The sequence below is a fragment of the Babylonia areolata genome, chromosome 3, assembly GCF_041734735.1.
Source record: "Babylonia areolata isolate BAREFJ2019XMU chromosome 3, ASM4173473v1, whole genome shotgun sequence".
Taxonomy (NCBI): domain Eukaryota; kingdom Metazoa; phylum Mollusca; class Gastropoda; order Neogastropoda; family Buccinidae; genus Babylonia; species Babylonia areolata.
In genome coordinates, this window is record NC_134878.1 from 60,686,262 (window position 1) to 60,713,761 (window position 27,500).

The window sequence follows — 27,500 nt, forward strand, 5'->3', positions numbered from 1 at the left end:
CCTGGTGGGTAAAGGGTGGAGATTTTTACGATCTCCCAGGTCAACATATGTGCAGACCTGCTATGCCTGAACCCCCTTCGTGTGTATACACAAGCAGAAGATCAAACACGCGCGTTAAAGATCCTGTAATCCGTGTCGGCGTTCGGTGGGTTATGGAAATAAGAATATACCCAGCATGCACACCCCCGAAAACGGAGTATGGCCGCCTACATGGCGGGGTAAAAACGGTCATACACGTAAAAGCCCACTCTTGTACATACGAGTGAACGTGGGAGTTGCAGCCCACGAACGAAGAAGAATAATTTCCCTACACTTGGCTGTCCAGGCCTGAACTGACAGCGCATTGGGTTATTCGAAAGTCAGGCACTTGCACCTGTTATTTTGTTTTTTGTTTTTTTTTTGTTGTTGTTGTTGTTGTTTTTCAGCAGGTGTGGTGTAGCGTATACGGATCTGTCCGCACGCTCAGCCACCTCCTTGAAACTGAAACAGAAACTTAGAAAGAAAGAAAGGAAGAAAGAAACGCGCTCATCAGAATGTAAGAATAATGTTGTTGGGAGAGAGAGAGAGAGACCAACAGGGAGACACAGAGAGAGAGGCAGACAGACAGACAGAGTAAGAGGTGCACTCTTGCTGAATTGAACCCAAAGAAAGGCATTATTCAGCACTGAACACAACGATTCTATAGGCATGAAAGACTCCGCCAAGAGTGAATGGAAGCTATGTGTGTGTGTGTGTGTGTTTGTGTGTGTTGTGTATAGTGTGTGACTGCGCGCACGTGTGTGTGTGTCTCTGTGTGTATATCTGGGTATGTCTCTGTGTGTGCTTCTGTGTGTGTGTCTGTGTTTTTACCGTGAAGGTGGTGGGACAAGAGAGTGTATTTGTGTCTATGTCTGTGCGTTAGTGTTTGTGTCCGTGTGTGTGTGTGTGTGTGTGTGTGTGTGTGTGTGTGTGTGTGTGTGTACATGTCCGTTTCTCTCTCTCAGTGTGTGTGTGTGTGTGTCTCTCTCTCTCTCTGTCTCTCTCTGTCTGTCTCTCTCTCTCTGTGTCTATAGGAGGATGTGTGTGTGTGTCTATAGGAGGAAGTGTGTGTGTGTGTGTGTGTGTGTGTGTGTGTGTGTGTGTGTGCCTGGTGGGGGTGGCGGAGAGTATACACACACACACACACACACACACATACATACATATATATATATATATAGAGAGAGAGAGAGAGAGATGAATATGTGTTTGTGTGTGTGTGTGTATCTGTAGGGGGTGTTAATGTGTGCCTGTGTGTGTATGTCTGCATGCTTACACACACACACGCACGCATGCACACACACACACACACACACACGTATGCATGCTTACAGACACACACACACACACACACACACACACACACACACACACACACACACACACACACACACACCCACACACGTGAGAGAAACAGCCACTTGGTTTCCGAGTTGCTCGTGTGGTAGAAATCGTGACCAATACATAATTATTTCGTTCCTTTCACATAAAAATCATGATTAGCTTTTACAGCGACAGTATAAAAGCAGAGCCAGCGTTGTGGATCCGGTCGTTCCATTCAGTATAAAAGTAGTTCGGGTGTTAGCACAATAACTAAGAATTGATAACCTGCCAGGGGCTTAATTTTAAGTGATGCTTTTTTCGTATCTGAAAAACACACATAACGGATGTTAATCATTGTGAAGGAGAGGATATGTGGGGAGGGGGTGGGGGTGGGGTGGGGGGTTGCATGTGTGTGTGTGTGTGTGTGTGTATTTGCATGTGTGTGTGTGCATGTGGGTGTGTCTGGTTATACCAGGGTGTGTCTGAGTAGTGTGTATGCGCGAGGGAGGAGTGTGTGTGTGTGTGTGTGTGTGTGTGTGTGTGTGTGTGTGTGTGTGTGTGTGTGTGTGTATAACAGGGTGTGTCTGAGTAGTGTGTATGCGCGAGGGAGGAGTGTGTGTGTGTGTGTGTGTGCATGTGGGTGTGTCTGGGTATAACAGGGTGTGTCTGAGTAGTGTGTATGCGCGAGGGAGGAGTGTGTGTGTGGGTGTGTCTGGATATGCCAGGGTGTGTCTGTGTAGTGTGTATGCGCATGCCGGCGTAATTTCGCCCAGTACATGTGTGTGTGTGTGTATAGAGTTGAGTTTAACGACCTGTCGGCAATGAGCCCATAAGGTCAGTGTGTGTCTGTGAGACCCGCACAATATATACACGGAGGAAGAGGAGGGGAGAGAGAGCGGGGGGGGGGGTAGTTGTAGAGCTTGAGGTTGCAAGCAAAGGAGAGAGAGAGAGAGAGAGAGAAGCGGAAGGCCGAGTATCGCTCTATTGCTGACAAAACAACAACAACAAAAACCACCTCAAAAACAAACAAACAAACAAAAAACAACTGAAGGACAAACCGCCCACTTATTCAAGGCAGAGAAAGATGGAGTGATGATGAAGGGGTGGAACAATTTCGTGCCAGGCATATTAAAACACTGGACCCGTGTGAGGTTTAAAACCTCTCTCAGTGCCGGGGGGAAAAAAACAGTAGAAAGTCTTGTTTCGAGTCATAAAACAATATCCAAAAAAACAATAAGCGCAAAACTGAGAAAATGGTCTGGAGATGTACCACTCTAGACAAACTGTGTGAATTTTCAGCCTTCCAGGGTTATCTCCCTTCTTCTGATGACGTCCTCAGAGACGTCACCATGCATGTACGTACGTACGTAAGTACGTGATACGTGCTACGGCATTTAAAGCCTGAACCGGACTATAAATGGCGGGCGATTTGAATCAAGCCAGTTTCTCACCAGAGTCTGACACTGTGACGTCGGTGAAGGTTTATTCAAAATAAAAGCCTAATAAAGCTACGGTTTGGCTTCATTTATGGCAGAGAGCGAGATTTGCCTAGCAGCTTCCAATCTAGACCTGAATTGACTTTGGAAAGTACAAAATGTGTCAGCTACACGTAATACAAAATTTGAATGCAGAGAAAAGGGGCGGAGCTAGAGCCGTTTGTGTTTGCGCTAGACGTGTCTGTCAGATAAAAATAGCACCAGCACGTGGTACTGTCCGGTGAGAATTGGAAAGCATGCAGACAGCCCCTCGACGTTGGCAACCGTAAACGACCACATTGTTTGTAAAACATGCAAACGGAGAGAAATATGACGATCTACTAACCTTTCACCACCACATGTGACCCATGTAGTGAAGGTCGTCTGGATTTGGATACAAGTCCTGGATAGGCTCTAGTGCGCATGCGCAACCGAAACCTTGCTCTCGGGAGTTAAGACTTTAAGAGGTTCAAAGCATCAAACAAGTGGAACAACTATCACGTCCAGGCGAAGTATTATGAATAGTTGTAAATGACTCCACTGCACTGCATGTAAAATGTGTATTATTGTCAACTCCAAAGGTATTCAATTATTGTTGGAAACGGGAGCATGAAGTGAGAGGGAGTTGCACAGTACAGGGAGATGTGGCACTTGAAGGATGTGTGAGCGTATGTGTGTGTGTGTGTGTGTGCAGTGCGTACGTGCGTGGATGTGTGTACGTTAATACACACACACACACACACATATATATATATATTATTTATACATATGTGTTTGCTTTTGTGAGTGTGTGTATGAGCGTATATGCGCATGTGTATGTGTGTGAACACTTTTTGTTGTTGTTGTTTAACGTATTTTCACTTTGATATTAGGTTGCATGTGTGTGCGTGTTAAAGAGAGAAAGAGAGAGAGTGTGTGTGTGTGTTTACTTGCAAGTGCGTGTGTGTGTATATGCACCCACACAAAAATAAACCTTCGATGCACAGAATGATGACTCCGTTATTTCACCTTGTTTCAGCCTCACCACCACCACCACCACCACCGCCGCCGCTGCCGCCGCCGCCATGACGTCATACCAGCCCGGCGGAGGCGGGGGCCGGGGCAGAAGCGGAAACGGGCCGCCCTCCCGGAACCAGAACCAGAACCAGAACCGTCCCCTCTTCTCCAACACCCCCCTCCTCAACGGGAAAGTAACGCAGCTGGTGCCCTCTTTCAGCTCAGGGGAGGAAAGTCGCCGGATCAGCAAAGCAACCACCAACACCAGAGACAGTGGATTCTTCGCCACAACCACCACCACCACCACCACCACCGCCAAGTCCCCCCCTGCCAGGCAACGTCCCCCCGGCAGCAGGCTCCAGCCGGACTCGGAGCTGACGACGTCTTTCGACCCGAGCAAGGACCGCCACCTGTGGACCATGTGGAGGGTGGCCGTCACCGGGCGGATCATGGACGGTGTTCGGAGGAAAGAAAACCTCTCTGCCCAGTCACCCAGGACACCACAACCACTTCTGCAACAACAGCAACAGCGAGGGGGCCGCCAGGAACAAGGAGAAGACTGGCAACGCTACCAGTACGGTCCCGCGTTGGTGAAGACCCCGCTCGACCGCTTCATCCGGGTGGAGAACGGTGCCAACAACACTCTGGCCACCCTCATGATGCACCCGAGGGGTGAAGGGGGTAGCCAGCTTCAGACTGAGCAGTTCGTGTTTTACGGCGTGCCGCGCGTGGTGCTGCGGAAACCCAGACGCACCACGCACCTGCCCGGGAACCCGGATCAGCATGAACACCAATGATGATAGCCGTGTGGGATGGTTTATTGCTGGTCTTGTTGTGTGTTATCTACGTATGATACTGATGGTTGTCCGTGGGTCTCAAGGAAGTCGTGAATGTGTAGCAGTCTATGCTCACGGGAGTAGCTCTGCATTGCTCTGGGAGTCTGCTGATGTTGCAGGGACAGACAGTGCTCTGTTGAGACGTTCTCTGGCTGTTTGAGCCTTTGTGTCTGTGTGTAGGTTCTACAAAAAGCGGTTAATCTCGGGATATTTGTATATATTTTATATGTACTGTATGCAGTGTGGGATCCTCGGAAACGAGGGGTGATGTGGGTGGGTGCTTGGGTGGGTTCCGGTGGTAGCGGGATTGCAGAGGTTGCATTTTAGCTGGATCTTGTTCGAACAGGAGGATGCGCCGTTCGCGACCAGAATTACATAACTCGTGTGTTTGTAACAGACCTATTCTGATGTCGACACCTCCACTGACCCCCCATCTCAGGTTAGTATACCAAGGGGGGTATAAACTACCCTGGCTGGGAGAGGGATCGGAGGGGGGAAGGAGGAGTGGAGGAAAAGATGTGTGGATATGTCATCGACAAGCCACCTCCCTCACCTCCAGACCAGAGACCGCAGAGTCTTAAAGGGAAGTGGCCAATCTCCAAAGCTTTATCTGATGTGACACCGTCGGCTGATGACGTTGATTTAATCACGTGATGCCAGTGCGATTTATAGTGATGCCCGGACAGTTCCTTCCGCCAAGCAAACAACCGCATAGTCATGTGCTTTTGACTTCAGGTTCAGAAACCACTTGCGTGTGTGTCCACAAAACGATGGTACAACGTAGTAGTGTCCTCGGTTCCCAGCCAGAGACAACCGTCATGTGAATTAATGTGCCCCTCCTCCTTTCTCTGGGCTTGAATATTACTTCAGGCGAGAAACCCAAAGGAAGCATCCAGTGGTGTGGTGGTGGTGCTGAGATTGCTGTGGATCCATGTTGACGGTCATGTACGCTATTAGCCGTGAACGATGCTGACCAGTTTTGAATGTGTACTGACCCCACCCCACCCCCTCACAGTCCGTTTCCGTGAAACAAGGGTGTTTTATTTCCAGGTGATATATTATTATGTTTATTATCAAATTGATGAGTTTGCTATCAATTTGACGTCTGTTCACTAAAGTGATTTTAGACTGGGGGATTGTGTGTGTGTGTGTGTGAGAGAGAGAGAGAGAGAGTACGCGCGCGCGCGTGCTCGTGTGTGTATGTGAGTGTGTGTGTGTGTGTGTGTGTATGCTGTGTGTGTGTATGTGTATGAAGATGTGCACAATCTGTATACAATTACATATGTGACGGGGAAAGAGAAATTTAGAATGGATAAGGAAATTTGGGGAATGGAAACAAATAAACAGAATCGATTTAACAAGCTATAGAATCAACTGACCAATAAAAGCATATATGGTAGGTAGGCCTAACTGCGAACAGCGTGAAATTGCAAACGGTTTGTGTACCGCCCCACTTCGAAGCGTTCTCACCACACACGTTTCACAACAATTATTTAACATCTGCTTCGACCTTGTTTTGATACCTTAATGAGTCTTCATTTCCAAGAACCTGTCTAACATCAGGTATTTCTAGCTATTTCCGCGCTCTTTCTTCTCTTCGCACACCACTGCCGACCAAGTTCGCAAACGTGCTCTCACAAATCCTAAAGTCAAGGGAAGCAAGCAAACAGGACTTGAGCTTTTGACACAGTTTGAAATAGCTGATTTGGCTGGATATGATGAATTAATTGTGCATTACCGGTGCTGGGAGAATTTAAGAAAGCATGTTGGTGACAGAGCAGAACATCAGTTTTGAAAGGAATCTCCAAAATCGTGTCGTTTGCAGTTTTGAGGTGAGTGTGTTTGCGAACGACGTTGCACACTTACTGAGCGCTCTCAAAAGGGTGTGTTTGTGTGTGATGTGATGTGATGTGATGTGTGTGTGTGTGTGTGTGTGTGTGTGTGATCAAAACCAACAGTTCAACAGTTTGGTGTGATGTTCCAATAATACGTCTAATGAGTTCAAGACCTGCATCTCTTGTGATTGTCCATATGTACCCAAACCCATTGTTCGCAGATACACTTGCCCGTTCGCATTTACCCACAGACACCCCTGCCATTTCGAAAAAAAAACGTTGAAAAGAATGAGCAAATGAACTTTTCCTGGAGCAACCAATTGGAGAAAGCTTTCAAAAACAAAAGAGCTGCATTTGACGATCTTACGACCTGTTACCAGTACAATACACACACGTTGAGCAGGTAGCTTCGACTGGATCGTTCGCAAGTAGGCTTACCTCCCGTATTAATCACAGTTGTAAACAAGAATGTAACAATTAGATAGTATCCAACAGAAAGTTGTTGGGGGTTTTGAATTAAAAGAAAATGAATTTAACTGCTTATTTCTGCAATGATATCTGGTCGTGTCTGCAATGTTAACGAATCAAGAATTTGAAGTAGGAATCAACGCAAAAGAATCTGCAGTAGATATATTACCCGGGGAAAGCTTGATCGATAATTCAAAGCCATTACTCTGCGTGTGTGTTTGTGTGTGTGACGAGGGGGGAGGTGCACAGAAAGTAGGGTTTTGGGGAGGTTGGTGCATTGATATGAGTACGTGTGATGAGTTTATTTTTAAGTGTTATAGTGTGTACTCTGTGTGTGTGTGTGTGTGTGTGTTATAAATGTACATGTATGAATGTGTGTCTATGTGTTTGGCGATATATCTGTTCATCACCTGTAATTATCTTTTTGTAATCAAAATACCCCCAGTTTATATTAAAGCTTAAACCCATATTTGCTTTCACATCGTAACAGGAACTGCATTGCTGTAATGGATTCGTGATCAGCGGGTTTTTTTTTTTTTACTAAATTAGCTTAGCTAGGACCTAGTATTGTATTGCTTGTTTGTTGTCATGTGCAAAATAATAATAATAATAATAATGGATACTTATATAGCACACTATCCAGAAATCTGCAAAATAAGGGTCAACAGAATGCTGATTCTGTCTCCTTAACTGCAGACCAGCGGTTAAAAAGCTTCAAGGCCACCTAGCCTTCAACGGCCATAGGGGCAAGAGGATTCATAATTTTTAACTGTGGCTAAGGCTTGAAATAGGAGGAGATCGAGGCGGTGCCCAATCAAGTTGGGGACACAAGAGGATTTGATTGTACTATAAGTCAGCCTGCTGGTTCAGGCTAATTTCGTTAGATACCATGGGGTTTTTTTTGTTTTGTTTTGTTTTTGTTTTTTGTTTGTTGTTGTTGCTTCTTTTTTGGTGTGGGGGTTGGGGGGTGGAGGAGGGGTTGTTGTTGTTTTGCTTTTGTTGTTTTTGTTTTTTACTGACTGAAGCACATGCTTTGACAACACACGGTGAATACCGGTGTCATCTCAGTTCCCATTTCCACCATTCTCTTTTCGCCCCATCCCCCGATAAGACAATGCACACTGTTCGCTAAACGTACTCAGTTGTTTTGTGTCTGTGCGTGCACGAACGTTTCTGCGTGTGTTTGAAAAAAATAAAAAATAAAAAAATAAATCACAAAAAAGCACACACACACACACACACACACACACACAGTGACACACACACACACACACACACACACACACACACACACACACAGACAAAATTCTGGCCCGGTCTTTGTGTTGCCCTTGCGGTCTTCATATCGGTAATCGCGAAAAAGCAAGTTATATTTTGTCTTGAATTTTATATAAATAAAAAAAAAAAAAATTTAAAAGGAAAGAAAAAAAAAAATTGTTCTGATGTCACTTGATTTTCATAAAAGCTGATAGTTACATATTTACACATAAAAACTTAATGCTCGTCCGTATCTAGATTATTTTAGTTTGTGTGTGTGTGTGTGCGTGTGTGTGCGTGCATGCGAGTGTGTGTTTGGATGTGTGTGTGTGTGTGTGTGTGTGCGTGTGTGTGTGTGTGTGTCACTGTGTGTGTGTGTGTGTGTGTGTGTGTCACTGTGTATGTGTTACTGTATGTGCGTATGTATGTATGTGTGTGATAGAAAGAGAGAGAGAGAGAGTGATAGAGAGAGAGAGATAACTGAATAAATGAAATCAGAAAAAATGCGAAAAGCAATCATTAGCTGCATTTAGTATTTCTGTTTCACATAGAATAATAAAGGAGGAAAATACCCCACTCAAGTGCATTTTATATATATATAATTTTTTTTTTTAGCTGTGTACAAGTAATTTGCCAGTTGTTTCTTATCATGTTTGTTAGTCGATGAAATTCTGAAAGTCTGAACAGGGAGGGATGCCCATAATATTATTTTAAAGTATCAACTGATTTCTAAGAATATTTAACACAGGACAACAAAATCCAAAGTACACTTCATTCTTTTTCGCATATTTACATACAGGCAAATAAGATCACTATCATCATTATAATGCTTTTCACGATTATACTGCACAAACAAGTCCGATATTCAAAATCTAAACCTTGCCATTATACATTTCAGATGTTTGACCATATTCATAGATAGATAAACTGGTACCGAGTGTGTCAATATTAATATAACTGTAAAAATCAAATCGAACATTATCTTTGGATATGACTTGACCATTCTTGCCAACAGCAGTCGATTAAACGAAGTTCCCGTACAAATCCGTTTAAATATCCTGCACTCCCTGGCTTCGCCATACGTAAGCTAAGTCATGCAGTTTTGTCCTCACTTTTTCACACCCAGTTCGTTCTGCCTCTGAGAGAGAGAGAGAGAGAGAGAGAGAGAGTAGGCGAAACGGGAATGGTAGGCGAAAGAGGGTGGCGGCACGATCAGAGAGTAGGCGAAACGGGAATAGGCGAACCGGACTGCACCTGAATGCCATTTTACATATCAGCGAGATGCTCGGTTCTCAGATAATTCACACGGGGAGAGGGGGGCGGGACGTGGCAGAATCGGCAAAGGCGTTGGACTTCTGATCCAGTGTTCAGCAGTGGTCAGGGCCTGAAGCTCCGTTTCGGCATCGGGTGTTGTGTCCTTGGAAAAAAGGCACTTTTCTCCGATTTTTTCTCACTCCACCCAGGTGTGAATGGGTACCTGAGAGGACTGCCCCCCCCCCCCCCCCCCCCTCCCCCGCCCCCCGTCCGTCTTACGGAGCGGAGCCCAAGACACAGTAGATAATGAATTCACTGCCCCGATGGCCGCTAAAGGCCACGCCACGGGTCCATTAAAGTTTGCCTTAACATTCCTCTCATGGTGCCTTTTTTTTTCTTCTTTATTTTTAAACTGGAATATATTCCCGGCTAATACGGGAGGTACTGTCATGTCTTTTTTTTTTGTCTTTTTTTCTTTTCTTTTTTTGTAGTCGGCCTACGAATATTCTTGTGTACGTTCGGTGATGAATGGACAAAGAAATTGTGCTGTAAAACTTGTGATTTTCACCCGATCTGTGCCTTAACATTCTTCATAGGATGGGCTGCTCCTGCCCCTTTATTATTTTTTTTTATTTTATTTTAACTGGAATACACCCTTGATTAATACGGGAGGTACTGTCATGTCCTTTTTTTTTTTCTTTTCTTTTTTTTTTCATGCAATCGGCCCTTGAATATTCCTCTGTACGTTCGGTGCTGAATGGAAAGAGAAATTGTGCTGTCAAACTTGTGATTTCACCTGATCTGCACAGTTTAAAGAAGACAGAAAGGTAGGCGTGGTAGGTGGAAGGCCAGTGAAAATTGTGCCGTTGACCTCAGCATGTGTCCTTAAAGTCCTTTGTACAATGAAAGGTACAAATAGCATCCCCGCCTTCTGGAAATTCTGTGCTTTAAATTTCCTCTTTTCTGTCATTCTCATTGTTGTTTCTGCCTTTTTTCTATCTTCACTGTTGTCTCCTTTTTCAGCCTTCCCGGTCCATTCCCCTTTCTTTTTTTCAAGCAAGCCATGACACTTTTTTTTTTCTCTTTTCCACAGTCTGTGATGTACTATCTGTGCTGTTTTGCTCTGGTGATTAGGTAGTGAGATGTAAACACTGCGATGGGCAGTTTATGTATTTTTTGTTTGGCTTTAAAGTATTGATTTTTTTTTTATAATACTTTTTAACGATTTTTTGTAATCTGGGGATGATAAATTAAGCAGAATGGCTGGCGTCCTCAGCATGGCCTAGCCTTATTTGCCGTAAGGAGCTAAATGGTTGGGATACTGTGTCCTGAACTGTGTTTTGTGGGTTTGTCTTAGTGGGTTTTTTGTTGTTTTTTTTGTTGCTGTAAATATGACAGTTTTGTGTTGACATGGTTGAGCAGTTGTATGGTTTGACAATCCTGATATATGGCCCTGTGCGGCCGGCTGGACTATAAGCAACAAGAATAAGAATAACTGATCTCTCTATACGGGACGACACCACTTCTGAAAACAAAATAGAAGGAGAAGGGGCTAGGGTGGGGAACGAAACAAAACGAATGTTATTCAACCAGGGAAATGAGACAAGCAATTGATATGTTGTTGTTGTTGTAGTTGTGTTTTCCCTCACAGCCTTTGTAATCCTAACCGAGGCACAGTCCCATTCATCCGCCCTGGTCAGTTGACGAACCCCGGGGTGTGGCTGAGTGTATGATTTTATGAGAGACTCGGAATGAGCCTTGATGATTTTGGCCGTGTTTGGTTGGCGAACTTAAGAACTTGACAACAATGTTAACAACGATCATATAGTGTATGTGTATACGAGTAGCTTCACAGTTGTTGTTTTTTCCTTCTTCTGCATAAATGTCACCGTGTCATAAACCGATTTGGCTATGTCATATACTCATTACATATGTGTTTGTACAAACAGTTCATGGTCACAGTTTCGCGGGTTGTGTTGTATATTCACTGTTAAATGCATTGTTACGAACCTCACTATAACAATTTCGGCTACAGTATATACTCAACGCAATTTGTAAGAGATCGCGTCTCATTTTCTCTGATGTACGTAATGAACGTGTGTGTGTGTGTGTGTGTGTGTGTGTGTGTGTGTGTGTGTGTGTGTGCGTGCGTGTGTGTGTGTGTGTGTGTGTGTGTGTGTGTTCGCGCTTTGACATTTGCTTGGTGCCTTTATTCATTGGGGATATGTGTACTTGCGTCTATGGTTTTTTGTTGTTGTTTTTTTAATTGTATTATTTTAACCCACGCTTTCAATTAAAGGACTCGCTGATGTTGTTTTTTTTTTAAATGGTAAACAATGATCCACATTTTGTAAATGCGTCACTATTCATATAATCAAACTATGACAAAATGTCTATAGATTGTCTTGAATCGGTTACCCATTAATAAAAGACGATGCAATAATAGCCTTTGGGTGATAAGCTTCGATCAGAAACACAAACGATGGTGTTCGTAGATTTTGCCTTTCATTGGTAAGAGATTAACCCCTAGACTGCTGAACCTTGATGGAATGAGATCAGTGTAGCACTCAGTTATAACTGCATTTGCGACTCTGTTGTGTACTTTTCAGTGATGTCATTGGTTACCGCTGAACATAGGTGATACAATCCTATCTCAAGAGGGAGAAGTGTAAATAACAGAACGGTGACTAACATCCTGACCTGTGAGCTGTGTCTTTACATCAGCGAGGTGACAGCCTTTCACTGACGAGCTTACTTGTCGGCAGCAGTCGAGGGGTTCAACAATACAATACAATACAATACAATACAATACTGTTTGGGGAATGTGCTTAGAATGGAATAAACATAAACGTTGGAAGTGATTGTGGCATGATGGGGGTTGTTTTGTAAGTCATATGTTTTGAATGATAATAGTTTGGAATGATGCAAAGATTTTTTTTTTTTTTTTTTTTTTTTTTTTTTTACAACACTTGGAGGAGCGTAGCTATGTTCGTGTGCGTGAAAGTCGAAGTCGAGGTCAGAGTTTTATTTTCAGATTAAGCACTAACTCTGTGTATGTGTAGGGGGGTGAGAGTCTGTCTGTCTGTCTGTCTGTGGTTTTGTGAGTGTGTGTTTTTGAAAGAGTGTGAGAGAGGGAGAGAGAGAGAGAGAGAGAGAGAGTGTGTGTGTGTGTGTGCCCGAATGAGAGAAAGAGGTGTGTGCGTTCGAGTGCCCGCGCATGTTTGTGTGTGTGTGTGCATGTGCGTTTGTATGTGTATGTGTATACGTTTGTGTGTGTGTGTGTGTGTGTGTGTGTGTGTCGTTGTTGTTGTTGTTGCTGCTGCTGCTGTTTTAAAGTGAGTACGTGTATGTGGGTGTTTGTGCGTGCGTGCTTGTGTGTGTGTATGTATATGTAAGTGTGTTGTTGTTGTTATCGTTGGTATTATGTGAGTAAATATGTGTGTGTGTGTGTGTGTGTGTGTGTGTGTGTGTGTGTTTTAGGTGAGGGAGACGAAATGACATGATAAAAAACAACAACTGACATCAGCTTGAGTCAGACTGAGACCGCAGGGCGTGTCGACAATGTTGGCTGACCAAGAAAAGAAAATATCCTCTTTGTACCGCCTCAGTGTGAGAAATCCCTTTTTCCCACTCGCAAAGCATGTTCTATCCTTTCAAAAACAAAGAAATTACAATATAAACAATTTCAACAAAAACATATATTCATAATGTAATATTGATATGTGTTGACACTTTTTTTTCAAAACATCTTCCTTGTTATTTTTAGCCACATTAACACGAAATAAAGAAGGCCCTCTAGGTCTTACAATACACACATTTCGAAGACCAACAAACACATGTATAAGTGCACACTTGTGGACTTTTTCTTCCACTGCTTTAGTGGGAAATCCTTGTGCACTCAACTGATAATTATAGCAATAACGATCTTTAGTCAGACGATGGTCAAAGCCCCTGACTGAAGGAGATCACTCTTATTGTAAGAGGATAAAAAATAGTTACACACACACACACACACACACACACACCACAAATTGGCAACACAAATCAACAAAACGAAATAGCCAATAGAATTGTCAAGAACATCCTCAAAGTAACAATTTATCTTCAGGATTTCATGTCACTTCAATTTTGCCCCCACCCCCCACTGTCAAATGATAAGAAATTCACCAAGCTGGATACAACCACACCCACCACGTCACTCCCCCTCCCCCTGCCTGAGCCCTCGCCCCCTCCCCACACACACCTCTTTTTTTTTCTTTCTTTTTTTTTTTTTTTAAGGGAGGAAACGCCTATCCAACTGAAACAGCTGGGCGGACAACACGAGTCTCCTACGAACTGAAACCACCACCCTGTTATGTGTCACACTAACATGCCTGTGTCCATGCTGGCGTGAATAGTACGACACACCCTGAACGTTGCTGTAAATTATGGAAATAATATGCAAATGTATTAGAAATGATAATCAACGGTAAAGTCCTATTTTAGAATCCTAAATTCAGGGACCCATTTTAACAGCAATTTTCGAGCATAATATATAAAATGATATCACGATTAGTAGGTGTTGTGACCCATTTCAGTTGTTTTTTGTTTCGTTGGTTGGTTTTTATTGGGGGGTGGAGGGTGGAAGAAGGTGCCTGGGGTGGGATATCAAACTCAATTTTTACTCAGATTCAGTAATTAAACAAACGTGCAGCCATTTTGCCTCGTCTGGAAAATCGTCTGCAAAGACGGGTTCATTCAGTTTGAGCCAATCAGAGATCCCCTCTTTCTGTTTTTGGCACACCCAAAGGCCCACCCCAACAACCATGCACAAGAAAACCGTGCGAAGCACCACCACCCCGCAAACAAAACAAAACAACAAAAAAACATGGCAGTTTGAGACGACAAATGTCTGTTCATGTTTATAAAATGAGTCATTCCGCGTCAGTCGTATAACTGATGCCTTTGTTTTTTCTTTTTCTTTTTTTTTTTGACTGATCGATTACGCGCAACATGGTATTTCTCATATACCTGCATTGCAAAACGCACAGACATTTTTTGTTGAAATAGGTACCTGAGAATTAGGGATGCAAATCATTTAAAATAGGACGTAACCGCACATATCTTACAAAACAAACTGGAAATGAATTACTGATGCCTTTAGCTCATCACTCTCAACAGTTGAATGTCAGTCAACGGTGTGCGTATTTTCATGCCCCAGTAATGTACCGCGCCTGAGTAAAATTCACGCGTATCAAATCCTGAGTCAGTTCAGTCATCAAACTGTTTTAGACATTTGTAAGCGGTGCCTTTGATTCTGACTGACGTCAGTTGTAAATATTGGTGACTGAGGCAATAATTATGTGAAGTATCTACTGATTTGCGAACTGTCATCGTTTCTTTAGTTTTCAAATCACCTTAAAAAAATACTGCTTTGGAAGGTTCAGTGCACGAGCAGTAATCCTTCAAAAAGAAAAGAAAAGGGGTAAACAGGCTGAACAGGCTATGAGTATATATCAGGCTTCATCGACGTGTACCGTGCAATGCATGCCGTTCTTAATCATTTTTTTTTCTTGTTATTTATTTATTCCTTTGCTTATTCGTTAATTCAATAAAGAAAAAGTGTGAATGAAAAAAAAATGACGAAGAAGAAGCAGGAGAATAAGAGAAAAAGCGCTGAAAGCCAATCACTGGCTCGATCAACAGACGCTGACAGTTGTAAGGGGAGTCACTGTGGCGTGTCGATGTGTGTACTACACGGCGCATCACGCAGTGACACGTGCATGTGCTGCGCGTGTGTGTACGTGTAGGTGAGCGAACTCTCTCTCTCACTGTGTCACACACGGCACGCACGCACGCACGCACACACACACACACACACATACAAACTTCACACACACACACACATACACGGTCAGAGTCACACACACCTCACTGACACACTCACACACACACACACACACACACACTGACAGACTGACACACACACGCACCGTGGTGCACACACATACACACGCACACTGGCACGCACACACACGCACGCACACACACACACACACACCGGCTAACACACACACACACACACACACACACACACACACACACACAGTCTTGGCTGTCACAGCAAGTCTCGAGTCGCGCTCACTAATCTGGAAACACACTGATCAGCATGTGTTCAGTCAACAAATTCAAAAATCATTGTTTTGAGTTTGTCGACACGATTTGTAGGTTATTCCTTTTTTTTTTTTTTTTCTTTTTTGTGTGTGCATAAAATCGTTATGGAGTAGCCTACACGGCATTTGAAGAAGAAAAAAAAGTGCACTGACATTATGTATTAACAAAAAACCCAAAAAAAAGCAACAATTAAAAAGTTATTTGTCTGTTAACCATATGAATCCCACCCTCAAACCTCCCGATGGAGGGTCTGTTGGGGTCAGTGAGAGGTCACTGAGGTCGATTGGTGATCTGACGGTACTACAATGAGTAGGCCTACTGTCATTCATGAATTGAATTCCTACAGCCAGGGGAGATAACCTCATCTCACGTGACGTCATCTTCCGCAACATGGCGGGATCAAGTTAGCTTCCTCAATCACCAACAGCAACTCCCGTTTTGTCTTCGGCGCTCTTTGTTGCTTGCCTCAGCGATTCACATTCCTTGACGCATCCATTTGAGTGACTCCTTCCTTATAATGTAAGTGCACAAAAATGAGAGTATTTCGTTTCTTTGCATGTATTCCTCCTTTCGTCTTTCACTTGAAAATGAACAGAAGAATGATTTGACTGTGAGTGAGATTTCTCATCAGTTGAACAATCTGACAGGACGGAGAGTGCATGCACAATTACTCATCGTCAAACATGTTTGTTCTTCCTTTTTTTCTTTTCATTAACATTCACCGCGGTGTGAGTGGTTCTAAAGGCGAAAGAAGGAAACAGAAAAGTACATAGTTCGCTTGACGACGCTGTTTAAAGTGAAACAATACTCTCGGGAAGACAATAAGTGAATAACAGGAACAACGAAAGAAAGATACTTTTCAAAGCAAAGCAAAAGTGTCAGTTAGTTACACAGTTATAAATCAAATCTTGGGATGATTGTATTCCACCTTCACGTTATATGTTTAATTTGAAACTTAGAATAACACAGTAACTAAAAAATAGTGATTTTTGAGCATTGACTGAGTTCGCGGCAGACTAGAGTTAAGTACTCGGAAGTCTAGTCAACGTTTATTTTCGCATGAGAAGCAGAAGCATTTTGTATTCTGATGACATAAAAATTCGTATTAGTATGAAATGTCAAAAGAAACCATGTAATAGATTCTGAATACAGGTCAGGAAGACAGCTGATTTTCAAACTTGTACTGTAAATCCATGGAAGGCTCTTTCAGCCATAACTTGCATTGACTCAGCCTTTTGTGGAACCGTTTAATATTTAACTCTCCTGGCCTCTGTTGGGATTTGTTTGATAATATACCAAAGGAACAGTTTGCTTGTTTTCAAAGAATATTTCACATCTAAAAGTCTCCACATCCCTCATGGTCCCCTCGATCCTCCCAACAAGAAAACAAGAATCCCTTCCCCCTGAAAAATGAAGACCTGTACAAATTGATTATGAATTATGGAATAAAATCATCAGCTGGATAATTATAATTTATATCCTTGCTTGCCTTAAATGAAAGGACGCAGTTCTATATCAAATACAATAGGGTTCAGGAGAATATCACTGGAGTGGTTACGTTATGTACATATACTTATCCAGTGATGAAATGGTGGGGAAAGAAGAGACAGACAGACAGAAAAGTGGCTGTCAGTGTGAATGATGTGCTTGTCTTTGTCTTTTGTTTGTTTGAAATAGTCTAGTAGTTAGATTAGTCCATAGATGATTCAGTTCAAACTTGGTACAGAGACTTCACTTTCTCAACCTGTCAGGTAATTCTAACCCGTAACATGATTAAAACTAAGGCAAAATGTGATGTCAGTTTTTGAAAGGCTTGCATTTTATTCAAAATTGATCTGTTCAAATTTCAACCCATTAAATTGCATGTCTTCAGTGTAATCAATTTGTGAAGACATGGAACCACCTGTGCATTAACAGTTTACTCACCCAGTTTAGAGGCACGAGAAATATTAGGCATTTTTCTAACATTGATGTTGACTACATAGAAGCTTGGGGGGGTCCCAGGGACTCTTTGATCATAATTCTAAGGCGCCCCAGATGACCCTCGGAATGTCACTCCAGCGCTGCAGTTTCCAATCAGATGTGCATTGCTGTATGCAGTCAAAGTCAGGCATACCTTTTAGTCATGGTTGTTTAGGTCTCTGGGCCAAGTTATGGTGTAGGAAACGAACCCTTCTTTGTAGCAGATGATCCCCCACATTAGCCTGAAGCTCCCATACAGGATTTTCATTCTGTTTAACTTTGTGTTCAACAAGTTCCCAGGGAATCGCTTGATGAACATGCAGCACATTCTTTCCATTTTCAAAGCATCAGGGATACATATACTTATGCTGTATCAGAAGCCCTGCAGATATCTTATTTTTTATGCTACAGTTTACAGGCCATATACCAGTTTAAGAAAATAGCATAAACAAATGGAATCCAATAAAAGATTTTTAGAGGAAAAGAATGGAAAGTGATTCCTGCGTGATTTTTGTTTTCTTATCTTTCTGCTTGCTTGATATAAAGAATCACAGTGATGATCACAGAATAAGTAAACCATAATTTATACACAGTGAAACTGCTTAATTGATATCTTTCGTCCTGGATCCTAGAATAGTTTTTTTTTTCTTGTTTTTTTCTTCTTTTTTTAAATTTAATATATGTGTCCTTTCAGAACAATTGATGATATATCCTCATAATCTCATGACATTCTTTATAATTAAATTAGTGATTAGTCCCCTTAGTACCTTGGTAACGGGTGGAAGAGAGACTTTTTGAAAACAAACGAACTGTTTTTGTTGGATTTATTAAAGCTTTGAGTTTCAGTTTCAGTTTCAGTAGCTCAAGGAGGCGTCACTGCGTTCGGCCAAAACCATATACGCTACACCTGACCAGCAGCATAACCCAACGCGCTTAGTCAGGCCTTGAGGAGAAAAAAAAAGAAAAAAGCTTTGATCAAATCCTAAAACTAGTGAAAGGGTCCAAGAGTGTTGAATATGAAACAGTTCCAGGGTTTGTTTCTATGTGCATTTTTATAATTTGTCTTTATCTATCTGTCTACTCTGTATGTAATGCGAGTGTGATTCTAGTTATGCACAAGCTGACAGGAAGTGATAAGCAGGAGAGGAGCGGCTTGTTGGGGAAGTGTGGAAATTAAAGTACTCAACTGTTTGCATTGGTCTTATAACAGCAACAACAAACTCCACTTTCACTTGAACTTCAAACATTAACTGATCTTAAATCACTAAATGGGATCATAAAAAAATAGCATTGGAAGTGCCGGAATAAGTGAAGGTTGTGTGTGGCGTGTCGCTCACAGTGTTTCTGCTCACTTATGGTTTTGGGGAACTGCTTGGGTGACAGTGGTGTTTCCTGTTTTGTCTGTCTGTGTTGTGTGTGCTGCTGCTGCTGCTTGTCATGCTTCCTTGATGGTCTGCCTGTCCTTTACGTGGTGGTTCAAGTGGGCCGGAGTGAGAGGTGGTCGTTCTCCTGTTGGTAGCGTGTTACGAGTTGACGGTGAAGAATACTGTCTTTGTTGTGGTAATCATCATCATGCTTAATCATCTTGTTCCTTTTGATTAATTTTTGTCATTCCTTCACTGTCTGTCTTTGGTCGATCTCTCTCTATGTCTGTCTTCTGTCTGCCTGTCTTTTCTGAAACCGTCTCTCCCTGTTTCTGCATCTCTCACTGACGTTGTCTCTCTCTCTCTCTCTCTCTCTCTCTCTCTCTCTCTCTCCCTCTCTCTCTCTCTCTCTCAATCACATGTGTTTACACAACACATATACACACACACACACACATACTCACACACACACACACACACACACACACACACACACACACACACACACTCACTCACACACACACATACTGTCTCTCTCTCTCTCTCTCTCTCTCTCTCTCTCTCTCTCTCTCACACACACACACACACACACACACGCACACACACACACACACTTTTAGATATGCTAATATACACCATTATCTTTTATTATTTGTCTTATGCCACCACCCCCTTAAAATGCACCTCCTCTCCCCCTCCCTTATTGTCATACTGTATATTGCTCTGAGTGTACTCTTTTCTTTATATGATTATCATCATCACATCATTGTTATCACCAAAACTACCACCATTGTTACCACCATCATAATCATGATGTTCATCATCAGCAGCAGCAGCACTGTCATTATTACCAACACTATCACCACCATCACCACATAATTATCAGCATCATCATAGTTGTTATTATCATCATCATCACCAACACCATTATCAGCAGCAGCATCACCACTTCCACCATCTGAATCTTCATCAGTGCATCACCATCATCATTGTCACTGTCAGACATGAAATAGTGTAATTTTGTTGTTGTTTTGTTTTGTTTCATGCCAAAAAAAAAAAAAAAAAAGTATCTTTTTGAAGAGTCTTTCAATAAGATAGTGGTTTTACTCCTTCTCACATGGTATGTACACAGAGATAATGTACTGCATGCTTCAAAGAGAGAGGAGTCCTTGCTTTCTCAAGGCACAAGGCACATGACACAACAACACACAGGTGTTCACCCCCATCCAGCTAGCCAGAGGGAGCAGTCCTCATTTTCACTTCTTTCGACTTTTAGTTTGATCCCTTGACCGTTGAGCCTTGACGAAAAAAGGGTTCGACTGTTGAAACTTGATGAAAGGAGATCAGTGTCAAGTGTGGTTTGAACCGCAATTTCTGCTTGTTGTGTACTTTGAAGTGGTTTAATTGCTGTCGGTGAATGGAAGTTATGCAATCCTAAGAGGAAGACGCCGAATTTGAGAACAGTGTCGGACGTCCTGCTCTGTAACGTCAGTCTTTTGTCAGTGAGGCAAGAGCTTTTCACTGACAAGTACACTTGTGAGCTGCAGTAATGGGGGTTAAGTGATATTAAAAGGAAGGGGAGGTGGGGAATGTTGGGGGTGAGTTGGGAAGGTGGGGGAGGAGGAAAGAGTGGGTAAAATATACATGCATATAAACTTTCGCATACAATGTATGTATTTCTGTGAGAGAGAGAGAGAACATTAAAAAAATGGAACAAAAGGAATGGAGCATAACTTGTAAGTCAAAAGATGGGGGAAAAGAAAAAGCTAGCAATAACACCTAGCAACCATTAACCAATGTCCTATTGGACTGTGCAGCAAACCTTTTGCAATACCAGTTAATGGATTGACATTGTCGAAAGTACATTCGATTTCAAGTGAACTGTGTGATAAAGCGGGTAACAGCCCTTTTTAAACTCTGGGATCCAAGTGTTTACTAGAAATGGGTTCTCCATACATTTAACATCTTTGCTGAGTTCAGTGACAAAAGCGTTCAGTTTTATACTGTACAATAATACATGAATGTGTCTTTAACTGATTATATTATAATTGGATGCATTTGATTGGTTGATAGTTTCCAGTGTATGAATATGTACGTGCCTACTGTTTCAGAATAACTTTTTCAAACACGTAAGCAGCTGTGATCATTCTGGATGTTACAGCCATGGATCAGGAGGGGGAGAAAAAACAACAACCCCAAAACACAACAGCAACAAAGAAACAAATGGGTGCACCATTTTCTGGGTGGACTAACCTTAGGGGAGATGTGAAGTTCAAGTTATTAGTCGAACAGCATGTGCATTCACAGAACTCTGAAACCGGCCATGGAGAGAATACTGGTTGTCACAAGTGAAAGCATGAGGCAGGTGAAGAAGTTGGAGAAGAACAAACCAACAAAAACTGCAGAACAGAAAGGCAAATTCGGTGCAGCCATATCAAATGAACTAGTGTTTAGAAGGACAGAAAGGGGTAAAATTTAGTTTGTGCAAATTTTCAATCAGTCATTGTGGCCTTGATGATTGTCGTCATTACATTGAATGGAAAAAAAAAAAAAAAAAAAGTAGGGTGATTTGGTTTTGTCTTGACTTTTATATCATGTGTTCCTGATGGTAAGATTTTTGGGTAGGCATGTATGTGAATTTTTATTAGATAATCATTTGAAACCTTGCCATTTTGCTGGTGAATCTTTAGATTTTCCTAACTTTGCTCCACAATGTTTGTTCTAGTAATCAGTGTCACTGTATTACCTCCTCTCCTTCTTCTTCTCCCCCTCCTTCTCCTTCTCCTCCTCCTCCTCCTCCTCCTCCTCTTTAACTCATGGGCTGCAACTTCTGTGCTCACTCTTATAAATCTGCTAGTGGGATTTTACATGCATGTCCATTTTTTTACCCCGTCTCGTAGAAAAGGCTGCCATTTCGGAGGGTCGGGAGGGGGGTGGGGGGGGGTCAAAGAGTTGGGTATACATGTACGTTCCTGTTTCCATAACCCACCGAACGCTTACATGTTTCAGATAAAGGAACAGGACAGGGGGTGAGCTGTGTGGGCGGTGAAGAGAGAGAGAGAGAGGAGACCAACCATGGAGAAGAAGAAGGAGACGTACGTGTACCAGTGCCAGCACTACTACGACCCCCGCGAGCACCAGCACGACCGCTCCCACATCCCCATCGAGCCTGGGGATCGGCTGGAGGTGGACACACCCCTCGACATCCCCATCAGCGGGGGAACCATGGAGATGCCAGAGGTAAGGCGGGGCGTGTGGGTGGAGGGGGTTGGGGTGGGGAGTGATTGGGTTTTTTGGGGGTTTTTTTTGTTGTCCTTGTTGTTGATAGTTTTTATTTTTATTTTTATTTTATTTTATTTTATTTTTTTTGCTGCCCCATCATCTGCACCGTTTCATTGGCATTACTCCCACGCCGCTCATTTAGATTCCCCCATACACAGCCACACCCGGGTTCGTCCGTCGCAGTTCCAGCGTCGGCAGTCCACAGGGAACCATCGATGTTAGGTCGCCAGGAGGCCACACACCAGAGGAGACCCTGCACTGCTGCTGAGTCACTTCGGTGGTGTTCAGTGGTGCCTGTTCTGTTTTAACTCATGGGCTGCAACTTCTGTGCTCACTCTTATAAATCTGCTAGTGGGATTTTACATGCATGTCCATTTTTTTACCCCGTCTCGTAGAAAAGGCTGCTATTTCAGAGGGTTGGGAGGGGGGTGGGGTTCTGTTTTAACGTACTTAGGACACCACCTACTAAGCCCCCTACTAACGACAATAATGGCTTAGTTGCGGAGCCAGACTGAGTGAGCGTCCCTCCCAGAACAGCCCCCCATGAATCTGCCGACACTGACGACATTGACAGGACTCACCCCAAGCACGGAAGTGGAGGGGTATCGAAACTGAGGTCACCATGAGAGCAGGGCATGAAAGGCCACAGACTTTGAGACTATTTTGTTTATATTGATGACGATGAAGGAGCAGGAGGATGACGATGATGATGACGATGTTGCTATGGAGGTCCATTTTGGTTTGGGACTGCGTGACAAGGCTGTACTCTACGCTTCCTGTCATAATGATATCCCGGTGTTAACCAGGCCCGAGAGATACAGACACTTGCAGTGCTGGTCAGGTAATTAGAGCAACACACCCAAAGACGCATCCTTGAAGTGGATGACACTCGACTGTGTGGTCCCAGTCTCCTCATTTAAGCCCACAGCACACTCAACTCTGGGTAGGAGCCGGCCACGGGCCGAAAAACCCACCTCCGCTGGGATTCGATCCCGCGTCCTCCCAGCCGTCAGTCCGCGACGCTAACCACTTCGCCACGGCGGCTGGTATAGTTTTTATGTTTTTGTTGTTCTTGTTGTCTTGTTTTTGTTCCTGTTGTTGTTATCGTTCTTGTTGTTATTGTCATTTGTGTTCTGTTCCGTTGTTCATCTTCTTCTTGTTATTGTTCTCTTGTTTTTGTTCTGTTGTTCTTCTATTTCCTGTTGTTGTTGTTGTTGTTGCCCTGAAATGGCCCTTTCGCAGACGGCTGGGCTGAAAGCAGCATGATTTAATTTGTTGTTGTTGTTTTCTTCTTCTTCTTTTCATCTTTTTTCATTTTCTTCGATGACAAATCAGTGACAGTATACTCCTTGGGAAAATGTGACTGCATCTTCCCTGTTTCCTTTTCTTTATGTATGATAACTACATCATTCTTACTGGTTCAGATTTGTTGAATTCATCTGCGCTTAGTGATGATTTTATTTCAGCCCTGAAGTGGACGTTACTGCAAACAAGATTCCTGACACTGTGACAGAGCTTTTAGAACCTCATAGTATTCAGTTATCTTTATTTTCTTCTTCCTTTTTGTTTGTTTGTTTCTTTCTTTCTTTTTCTTCCTGTATGGATTGCATAGACTTGCAAACGGCAGTCAGGGCAGTGAATTCCTTTCCACTGAATGTGGCTCAGCATGGAAAGGCAGTGCCCTGTCCTCTCCTCCACCTGCCGTTTTAACCTTCCCCCATCTGAAATCAGGTACTCATTTACACCTGCGTGTTGTGAGGCACAATAAAGTGCCTTTCCCAAGGACGCAACGACGTGCCGAAACAGGGTATCAAAAAACTCTGATCACTGATGAACACTGGAATGTGCTGGAAATAGGTCTTTCAGAGCTCAGGTTCCCCAAGTGTGGAACTCGCTACCTTCATCTCTTAGGAATGCCTCTGATCTACATTCCTTTAAGTCAGATCTGAAAACTTAACTTTTCCGTAAGCATTTTTGTTCTGGGCGAAACAGTTAAACCAAGGTATGCCTGTTAACAAGTATCTTTGTACTGGTATTTTTGTAGTCCTGTTTTAATGCATTGTGTATTTTATGTAGTTTTGGTCTTAGATGTGATGGCATTTTTTCTATCTGTTTATTTTTTAATGGGCGTGTGTGTGTGTGTGTGCGCACGTGCACATGTGTGCGTGCATGCTTGCATGTGTTTGTGAGGGCACAGTGCTCTGGTACGCATGTGTAAGTGTGTAGACATGTTAGTATGTCCGAACAGAATTCTATGTTAGAAAATAAGAAATATCTTAATGCTTATGCAATTTTGTTTTTAGTGCAGTTGATATTTAATGTCAGCGTGTGTGTGTCTGCGAGTGTGTGTGTGTGTCTGTGAGTGTGTGTGTGTGTCTGTAAGGGAGGGACATCTGTATGTGTGTGTGTGTGTGTGTGTGTGTGTTCTATGAAATGCATTTTGTTTTAATCTAAGCCTTACTTACTTCATAGCTTTTATAATCTGATTCATCTCTTAAGTGTGCTTTTTTCATTCATTCATATGAACACATTGGATGTTCTCCATTGTCAGATAGCGGTTGATGTGTTTTTTAAGGCATGGTTATAGTCAAGAAAAACTATGTATTATTATTATTATTATTATTATTAAGTCCAGTGCCTTACTTACTGATTTTACGGTGGTGCCTGTATTGTGATGTAGCATGAGCATGTGGATCAGTCCAGAGTGCTGTGACGCCTGCTTGAAACTGAAACGGATCTGTTTCCTCTTTTTGGAGGAGTGACGTCCGTCGAGTATGATTGATATATATACTGGCTACTCTTGCTACATTGGCTACTACACTGGTGACTGTTGCCACACTGGCTACTATCGCTACAGTGGCTGCTATACACTGGTGACTATTGCTTCACTGGCTACTATGGCTACACTGGCTACTATTGTCACACTGGCTACCATTGCTACACTGGCTGCTACGTTTTGCTGCTATTGTCACACTGGTTACTGTTGCCACACTGGCTGCTGTTGCTGCTCGGGCTGTTCCTGCCACACTGGATACCTTTTCCCATGCTGGTAACTATATTGCTACACTGGCTGCTATTGCTACACTGGCCATGATTTCCACCATGGCTGCTACGCTGACTTCTATTGCCACACTGGCTCCTGTTGCCATGCTGGCTATTATTGCTACGCCATCATTGCCATACTGGCTACTATTGCTACACTAGCTGCTATGGCTACACTTAAGCACCAACCAGCCACCCCCTCACCCCCCCCCACCCCCCACCCCCACCCCCCTGCTCCCCACCAGTGAAATGAATCTTCTTCTTCTTCTTCTTCTTCTGCGTTCACTTGTATGCACACAATTGGGCTTTTACGTGTATGACCGTTTTTACCCCGCCATGTAGGCAGCCATACTCCGTTTTCGGGGGTGTGCATGCTGGGTATGTTCTTGTTTCCATAACCCACCAAACGCTGACATGGATTACAGGATCTTTAACGTGCGTATTTGATGTTCTGCTTGCATATACACACGAAGGGGGTTCAGGCACTAGCAGGTCTGCACGTATGTTGACCTGGGAGATCGTAAAAATCTCCACCCTTTACCCACCAGGCGCCGTCACCGTGATTCGAACCCGGGACCCTCAGGTTGACGGTCCAACGCTTTAACCACTCGGCTATTGCGCCCGTCAGTGAAATGAATCGAGTGTGCACATCCACAGTCGGAGACTAGTCACATTGTTATTGTTTTCAGCCTTTCTTTTTTTCCTTTCAGGGTATGATATGGATATTTATATGTGCATGTATTTGTTGTCGTTGTAGCACCCGGGGCTCTTGCTGCAGGATAATCACTCTTGCAAATCACCATTGCCGTGATTCGTCAGTAGTACTAGTGCATCTGTATAATCATCTGTCACCGTTATCAGGATTCATCAGCAGTGTCTCCACGTAATTATCCGCAGTGCTGCACCGTTGCGACGCGGGGTGATTCATTTCCCCAGTCGTCAGCAGCAAAGAGTTGAGGGCGCACAGAAATCCTTTGTGACCGGAATGGTTTCAGTACAAAGTTCTCAGTCAGTGTCAAATCTCTGTGGAGTGGTGGCATTGTGGTGAGTGCATCTGATTGGGAAGCGAGTGCCAACCAGGGGTTTGAGTCCCATATACAGACTAGGATTTTGAACTTTTAGTTTTCCTGTATTAGACCTTGAGTGGGGTGGTCTGAATGCTAGTGAAGTGGTGATAAACAGAAGTCCTTTGTGCAGCAGGCATTTAGTGCGTGTAAAAGAAGCTATGGCAACAAAAAGGGTTGTCCCTGGAAACGTTTTGTAGCAAAATCTACCTGATAGTAAAACATAGTATACCTGGTAAAATTCTGGCAGACAGGGAAACGAAATAAGAAACAAGAGAGGCAAGGCCTTCAAGACTCACTTGTGATACACTGGGAAAAAAAAAATCCAAGCTTTTCATGTATTGTGTATAATTTCAAAATGTAATGTTTAAGATGAGAAAGATCAGTTTAAAGTGAATTAAGTCCCCTAGCATTAATTACAGAGTAATTTCCCTTTTTTACTATCTGCACCAAAACCTTTGCAAAATAAATAAAACTTCCATGCTTAGCAAAAAAAATTCCTGTTTGAACAAAAAATGATTGCTCTTGTTGTTGGGTCAGAATATCAGATCAAAGTGCCAAGTTTAGAGAATACAAAAAATATAAATGTAACAGTAAATGCAGTTTGCATATAATTAGGCTTCATTTTTTTTTTTTTTTTTTTGTGCCCATCCCAGAGGTGCAATATTGTTTTAAACAAGATGACTGGAAAGAGCTGAATTTTTCCTATTATTATGCCTAATTTCGTGTCAACTGACAAAGTATTTGCAGAGAAAATGTCAATGTTAAAGTTTACCACGGACACACACACACACACACACACACACACAGAGACAACCGAACACCGGGTTAAAACATAGACTCACTTTGTTTCCACAAGTGAGTCAAAAATATGTGAAGTGCTGGGATCACTGTAGCAATTAATTCTCTCCTGAAGAGAAGCAGAGAAACGGGTTGTATCAAAGAAAGTAGTATACAAATTACAGTGCACTGTAGTACAGTTTGACAACATTGCAGCACAGCACAGCACAGGACGACTTTGACATTGTACATCATAGTACTACCAGTACGACAGTACAATATGATGGTGCTAATTTTCATGTCAGGTTCTGTGGTTCCTGACTCCAAACATTTAGACTGTGAGTATGGGGGTTCATGCTCACAGTTTTTATAGAATAGTAAGCAATTAACG

The 27,500-nt window shown here is 42.9% G+C and overlaps 2 protein-coding genes across 5 annotated transcripts in view; both read left to right on the forward strand.

The window, feature by feature from the left end:
- The window catches only part of LOC143280655 (uncharacterized), a 28,542-nt gene extending 23,900 nt beyond the window's left edge, over positions 1–4,642 (forward strand). For all 3 annotated transcript variants that reach the window (XM_076585382.1, XM_076585381.1, XM_076585384.1), the window contains one exon: positions 3,835–4,642. In XM_076585382.1, the coding sequence (XP_076441497.1) occupies positions 3,881–4,609 (729 nt within the window). In that variant the 5' untranslated portion in view covers positions 3,835–3,880 and the 3' untranslated portion in view covers positions 4,610–4,642. The remainder of the gene's footprint in view (positions 1–3,834) is intronic.
- Positions 4,643–16,006: 11,364 nt separating this feature from the next.
- LOC143280171 (phosphatidylinositol 3-kinase regulatory subunit alpha-like) overlaps positions 16,007–27,500 on the forward strand; it is a 182,659-nt gene continuing 171,165 nt past the window's right edge. For both annotated transcript variants that reach the window (XM_076584764.1, XM_076584765.1), the window contains exons 1-2: positions 16,007–16,134; positions 21,951–22,181. In XM_076584764.1, the coding sequence (XP_076440879.1) occupies positions 22,017–22,181 (165 nt within the window). In that variant the 5' untranslated portion in view covers positions 16,007–16,134; positions 21,951–22,016. The remainder of the gene's footprint in view (positions 16,135–21,950; positions 22,182–27,500) is intronic.